Below are 6,702 nucleotides of genomic sequence, written 5' to 3'. Positions count from 1 at the left end.
CGCAGCTCCCAGTATCTCCAGATAAGCTGGAAGCGCCAAGAAAAGCCTGTCAAAATGAGACCGTTGCCTGAAGAAACCAGTGAGCAGTTACAAAACCAAACATCCATCAGGGAAGAGCCACGCACCGCAGCCACATCTCAAACTCTTCGGTGCTGCTCGGTCCATAGAGACGCCGGGGCTTCCCCACGGTGCTCCGGATACACACGGCACGTGCCTTCTTCCCCTTCTTCTACAGCAAGGACACCAGGAAGCTGACGACCAGGTGAATTTTGGAGATGAGTTCGTCCTCGGTCATCTTCACGTGACCATCAGCCACAGCCAGAGCACTGGGGACAAGGACACCGAGGTCACTTGGTAGAAGCTTTGCAGGGAAACAGCAAAGACTGCAGCCTGCTACCTAATAAAGCCAGCAGAGCAGGCTCAGACCTTGACGATCAGGGCACAATTTCTATTTATGTCATACTTCGGGCAGCCCTACAACAGCTCCAGTATACTCAGCCACTAACTCCCTGGTATGCAAATACATCAACAGTTTGGCTCCTGGGAGGTTTCTCTCCTCCAGCTAATGTGGACTTTGAAGCCTCATCAGTCCACTGTCACCTAAAATAGCTTAAGAGATTCTTACTATAAAGAAATCTGTGCTCTGAGTTAAGAGCATCACTTAAGGCTTCAGAGTCTCATTCCTCTGACTGGGTCTAAACATTAATGAGCAAACACGAAGCAGTAACGTCACACCTACATGTTTTAATGCTTCTTCTCCCTTTGTAGATGGAAACGTTTATCGATTTTTAAACAGTGCTAGAGCTTTAATGGGGGTTTGGAAGCATTGCATACTTCAGGAACTACCTCCCTCAGAGTCCATTCACTCTCTCCCATCCTTATCTTCCCAGTCCTCTGACCAGAAGGTGCCCAGACAAGGTTTCCAGTGGGTGTTTTCAAGGATACAGGATAGAAATTTGGAAAAAGTCATGCTATAGAAGCACTTTTTATTAGCGTATCACTAAATACCTTGCAATGGGAAGTGTCATCATGACCACACTGAAAACCAGAAATGTGACACACAGCAGGGCCCCTTGCAGGCTCCCATCACACAGGGGAAAAAAAAAAAAAGGCACATTTAAAGAAGAAAATTCAAGTTTACCAGTTCTTCATCTAAACCCCACTCTCTGCATCATGAGATTTGTAAATCCCAGCAGACCAGATAAACAACCCAGCAGATCACTGCTTGCATCACCCAGAAATCAGCTTAGCTGTCGGAGAGAAACGCTGACGTGGACAAAACGTACCGCTTGTGCCTTGGCTCCTTCGAGCCATGACAAAATCGTGATGGCGAACTAAGCTTAGCCCAGAATGATCATCTTCAAACAACCTCAAATCAGTTTATAGTACCATGGAACGGTTTGGGTTGGAAGGGACCTCAAAGATCATCCAGTTCCACCCCCCTGCCAGGGGCAGGGACACCCTCCACTACACCAGGGTGATCAAAGCCTCATCCAGCCTGGCCTTGAACGCTTCCAGGGATGGGGCAGCCACAGCTTCTCTGGGCAACCTGTGCCAGTGCCTCACCACCCTCAGAGGGAAGAATTTCTTTCTTAGATCCAATCTAAATCTGCCCTCTATCAGTTTAAAGCCATTGCCGCTTGTCCTGTCACTACATGCCCTTGTAAAAAGTCCCTCTCCAGCTTTCCTGTAGGCTCCCTTTAGGTACTGGAAGGTCTCCCCAGAGCCTTCTCTTCTCCAGGCTGAACAGCCCCAACTCTCTTAGCCTGTCTCCAGAGCAGAGGTGCTCCAGCCCTCGGATCATCTCCGTGGCCTCCTCTGGACCCGCTCCAGCAGCTCCGTGTCCTTCTGATGCTGGGAGCCCCAGAGCTGAACGCAGCGCTGCAGGGGGGTCTCACGAGAGCAGAGGGGCAGAATCTGCTCCTTGTGCAGCTCCTCAATGCCCAGCTGGGTGACGTGGAGACCCGCTGGATGGGAACCCTCTGTTATCAGGGAACACACTGGGAGAATGGGCAGCGTTCGCTCCCGGAGGGACACAGCATCCGGCCGGGCCTGGCACGGCGGCAGCACCCGCCCGCCCTCAGCCACGGCTCCAGCGCCCGCGTGCCGACACGACTCCATCGATAATGCAAAAAATAACGGATTTGTTGTATTCCCGATTCGAGAATTCCCGCCGCCCGGCCCCTCCGCAGCTCCTCCTCTGCCGCCACCTTGGGAGGGGGGGGGGAGGCGCCATCTTGAGCGTGGCGAGGCAGCCATAAACAGCGCAGACACAGAGCTGACTGGAAACTTATTCACTATTTAACCAAGAAAACCCTCATCTTCACGCCTCGGGGCGTGCGTGGGGCTGGGATGGCATCGCCCAGCACTAGCCCACCTCAGAGCAGGCTGGCTGAGCCGCAGGTGTCGCCGAGAGCCCCGGGGCAGAGGCACGGCACGCTGTGTGCCACAGCCCACGCTCACGGTGTCTCCATCACGTCGGTGGTGAACTCCAGTGACAGACTGGGCTGCAGCTACCACCGCCCAACGAGCATCCTGTGCCCAAGGAAGCCATTGCCGTGGGGTTTCCTTCGGTGCTCACCTGGGAGGAAGAGGGAGAAAGAGGAGAGAAATGAAGAAAAGGGAAACTCACTGCCAAGCCAGCCGCACTCCAACACCGCGTCTGCTGGCGCTTGGTGGCTTCCCGTTGCCTGGGACAGACCAGGAGTGTGGAGGCTGCCATCCCCCATGAGATGGACCCCAGCAGGGAGGGCACTGCACCATCTCACCCGGCTCCTTCCAGCACAGCCTGCAGCGACTTCTTCAGAGCCGCGTTGCTCCGATCCAGAGCGGCAGCCAGATGGCTCCGGTGGGCTGGGGTGACCTGGGATGGAGGGGAGCAAGGTGCTCGGAGAGCTGCACTGCCAGGAGCCCACCGGAGAATGCTGGGGCAGGTCCTGGGTTGGCTGCAGCCCCGGCTGCCAGCTCACCAGCTGATCTGCAGGGCTCAAGCCAGGTGGTACTCACCTGGCTTTGGCACATGGTGAGCACGGCCGTCACCAGCTTGGCATAACTCAGCGACGTGGCGAAGGCTGGGGCCTGCCGGCACAGAGTCAGCACCAGGAGATCGAAGAGCTCAGGGGGCAGCACCTCCTGGAAGAGAGCCACAAGCAGGGCAGAGAGCTGGTCCTTGCTCCAGGGAGGAGCTGGAGCTGGCAAGGAAACCCAGAGGGACAAGGAGGGTCCCCTCACCTGCCGCCCCAGCACAGCCTGCACCACCGGCAGGAGCTTCTCTGACAAAGGCACCTCCAGGACTTGGCTGCAAAGGACAGTGAAGAGAAGACGAGATGCTCACACAGCCTCGATGGTGCTCCTGAGTGGCTGGAGCCAGCCAGACCCATCAAGGCAGGCACGAGGGCTGGAGCAGAGCTGTGGCCCCTGTAATCTCTCACCTCAGCACCAGTCGCACACAGTCAGGCTCCAGGCACTCCTCCACGAGCTCACACACCAGCTTGATCTGCTCAGCACCTGCAAGGGTAAAGCAGAAGGGGCAGAGCCTCCAGAGGCTGCCAAATCCATGGGGATACACCTAACCCTTCCTGGCACCCCTTCACACAGGGGTACATCCCAGCTGGGACACCCAGAAACCACATAGTGCCCTCTTCTACTGTTCAGGATAATCCAGCTTCCTTTGACAATCTGCGGCAAGGGTTTAATTAGCACTAGTCCCTAGGAAAAGGAGATGCCGCTGTGGCAGGGTTTCATGCAGGACCTTCTTCTCATGCCAGCACAACCACCCTGAGGCAGTTTTGGTCCCAGCATGAGGAGCTGTCAGGAACCCTCTAGTCCCTGGCGGGATGGCAGCCGACCTTTGGGAGAAATGGTGCTTGAAACCAGCCTGGCCTCCCCTCCCACTCTGTCTCAGGCATCTCTAAGCCCATCTCCTATCCTAAATCCCAAGCGTTCACCTGCCCAGATAAAACCAGCACCATCCCTCCGTGGGTCCTAGGACACGTTTTGGGGTAATAAATGCCCCCCAGGAGACAGCACTCTGCAGTTGGGGCTTCCCTTCCTGCTGGATGCAGCCCACGGCCCCTCTCCAGATCCCTCAGCTGCTCCCAGAAGCCATGCCTGCTGTGAGCCCATCCCACCTTCCCCCGGCTCCCGCAGGACCGCTGCCACCAGGACTCGACAGAAGGGCTGAGAATACTTGGAGCAAAACGAAGCAAGAGCAGCGAAGAGGTGGCGGGAGGGCGGCTGGGTGAGGGACAGGACCTACGGACAGAAAAGGCAGGAGATGGGGATGGCAGTAAGGGAAACGGGGTGCAGGAAACCTCCGCCCCCACACTTACTCGCCTGAGGAAGAGCTGCTCGGCCAGGACGGCCGCGCTGGTGTAGCTGAGGTTGGGGGTGAGAGCCAGCAGCCAGCTGCAGAAACGCACCAGGAGGTGCTCTGGGCATGTGGAGAGCTGGAGGAAGGAGCACAGCCCCTGGAGCTGGGGACAGCAGAGGGGACAGGGATGTTAGGGACAGCAGCGGCCCCTCCGCGGCACCAGCGGTTGCAGCAAGGATGCCAATGGCTCACCTGGCCAGGAGAGCAGTTGTTCAGGATGTGCAGCTCGGGTGGGATGCTCAGCTCTAAGTGCTGCAGGGAAACACGGTCCTTGAGTAATACCCCAAATAAAGTTAACACACAAAACACAGCTCCAGCGCTTTTCTAGTCCCGATTGCTCCCCAACTTCGGCCAGCCCTGAGCCCACAAGGTTGCCCATCATACAGCAGATCCCTGTGAGCCAGCAGCAGGTATTAGTACCTGAGCCCAGAGGAGGTGGCAGTGGGGCTGTCTTTTTATTCCCCTCCCGTCGTCCCTGTGAAACCCACGTCCTTTCCCACCCCTTCTGGAGGCCCTGGCATGACCCCGTTTAGACCATCAGCTCCAGGAGAGACACAGAAGCAACCTCTTACATCGGACTCCTTCTGCAGCAGCATTTTCAGCCTCGGTCCGTGCACCTGGAGAAAATGAGATAAAGGGACAGGAGTCAGACTGCGAAGGCTCACCGGCTGGAAAAGGAAAGCAAAACCTGCCTGGTACCTGGAGAAAGGACTGGACCTCTGCTGCCAGCTCAACCTGTGAAATCTTCCTGGGCTCTCCAGCTGCATCCTGCTGGGAGCTTTCCAGAGCAGCTCCAGCCAGGCTCTGAGCAGATTTGTCTCCCAAAGTCTCCGCAGGCACCTCCTCTTCCAGCCCTGCCACATCTCCACTTTCCTGGGTTCCCAGGAGGTCAAACGCAACCTCCTCCAGCAGCAATCTTTTCCCTTCTCTCTCCTTGTCCAGCTCCAGGCCCTCTTCCGACACGTTCTTGCACTTCCCACCTTGAAGCACAGAGTCAGCCACATCCTTAGCAGTACTGGGCTGCTTGCTGAAGCACCAGTTCAGTTTTCTTTGCCCCTCTGGTTTGTTCTGGGCAATTTTCTGGCACAGACAGCTAAGCTGCTGCTGGCATGCGGAAGACAAGGGAAAGGGAGGTGGGGAGCACTCCTCTCCCCTTGGTCCCTGCCGGAGGAAATCCCTTAGCATCCGCACCCAGGGATCCACATGGGAATCCTGCTCCACAGCCTGGAGCAGCTGGTCAAGGCAGCCCCTCGGCACCACGGCTTGGACCACGAGGAGCAGGGAGAAGAGGTTTCTCTGGCACACGATGGGGAGCAGCAGCAGCCGTGGCTTGCTGGAAAAGGGGAGAAGAGGGAGAGGTGACACGTCAGAGCAAAGCCCCAAGTCCTTATTTCCAACCTGCCCCGCGGAGCAGAGTTTAACGGGACTAAGAAGCGAGAGCAGGCAGCAAACGCCTTCGCCAGCTTTTGCAGACACAAGCTGGAAGACCAGCAGGTCCCTGCCGTGATCCTGACCTCACGTCTAGACCGTTGCATCGGGGGGAAGAGGATGCACGGTGCCAAACTGGGCACCTGACATGCCAAACCTCCCACAAAACATTGAGTTTTGGAAACATGGCCGACTCACACAGCCAGGGCCCCCTCCGGCCCCTCCAGCACGGGCTCCTCGGCGCACAGGGCTGTGGTGAAGGCTTGCCAGGGAAATGCCTGCCCTGGTCCCTCGTGGGGCTGGACCCGCTGCAGCAGTCGGAGGGCAGCCAGCGTCCCGGAGCAGCCGGAGGCGAGCGCGTGGAGCAGGAGGCGGCACGGCTTGTCGAAGCTCTGCAGCCAGGGCAGGCAGGGGGACTCCATCACTGCTGGGGGGGGCTTCACAGCCACCTGCAAGAAAATCGGGGAGAGCCTGTTGTGGGTGACACCGAGAAGGGTGCGGGGAGGATCAGCACACCCAGGACCCGGGCAGCCATGCTCTGGAGCAAACCTCGGGGTCCCCCCTCATCGGCTGCAGTTTTGGGGGCTGCCCTTACCTGCGCCCAGGGGGGGTCCGTGGTTATCCTTATCAGTCGAGGATGCAGAAGCATCACAGCCGGGCCAGAAGCTCCGCTGAGCCCTCTAAAACCTCCCCCCGCTGCCCTCCCGGGGGGACGAGAGGGAAAGTGCTGCTGGCGGTGGTCCCCCCGCTCCGGGAACGCACCAGCCCTAACCCCCCCGGCCCCGGAGTTACCGCGTCCGTCCCCGGCAAGCCACGGCGGGCACACACCTACCGGGGTGAAATGGCGGGCTGGTGCCCGGTGCCCCCCTGCTCCGCAGCTGCCCGATGCCGATGCCCGCTCG

General features: G+C 58.2%; 1 protein-coding gene across 1 annotated transcript; it reads right to left on the bottom strand.

The window, feature by feature from the left end:
* Window positions 1-229: 229 nt before the first annotated feature.
* On the bottom strand, window positions 230-6,222 carry FANCE (FA complementation group E). Its single transcript, XM_086627126.1, has 11 exons — window positions 5,999-6,222; window positions 5,072-5,705; window positions 4,938-4,989; window positions 4,565-4,617; window positions 4,332-4,475; window positions 4,131-4,254; window positions 3,432-3,507; window positions 3,232-3,298; window positions 3,007-3,132; window positions 2,769-2,863; window positions 230-326 (listed from the first exon to the last, which is right to left on the bottom strand). The coding sequence occupies exons 1-11, from the start codon at window positions 6,220-6,222 to the stop codon at window positions 230-232; spliced, it is 1,692 nt and encodes a 563-aa protein (XP_086483252.1).
* Window positions 6,223-6,702: the final 480 nt, after the last annotated feature.

Source organism: Tauraco erythrolophus, chromosome 27, assembly GCF_009769465.1.
Source record: "Tauraco erythrolophus isolate bTauEry1 chromosome 27, bTauEry1.pri, whole genome shotgun sequence".
In the NCBI taxonomy this organism is placed as follows: Eukaryota; Metazoa; Chordata; class Aves; order Musophagiformes; family Musophagidae; genus Tauraco; species Tauraco erythrolophus.
This window is presented reverse-complemented; position numbering and strand designations above follow the sequence as displayed.

Coding starts and splice junctions, on each gene's coding strand:
- FANCE (XM_086627126.1), bottom strand. CDS start 6,222: ATGGAGTCCCCCTGCCTGCCCTGGCTGCAGAGCTTCGACAAGCCGTGC. Junction 3,299..3,431: donor TGTGTGCGACTGGTGCTGAG/GTGAGAGATTAC, acceptor TGTCCTTTGCAG/CCAAGTCCTGGAGGTGCCTT. Junction 327..2,768: donor GCTGTGCTGGAAGGAGCCGG/GTGAGATGGTGC, acceptor CCTTGTCCCCAG/TGCTCTGGCTGTGGCTGATG.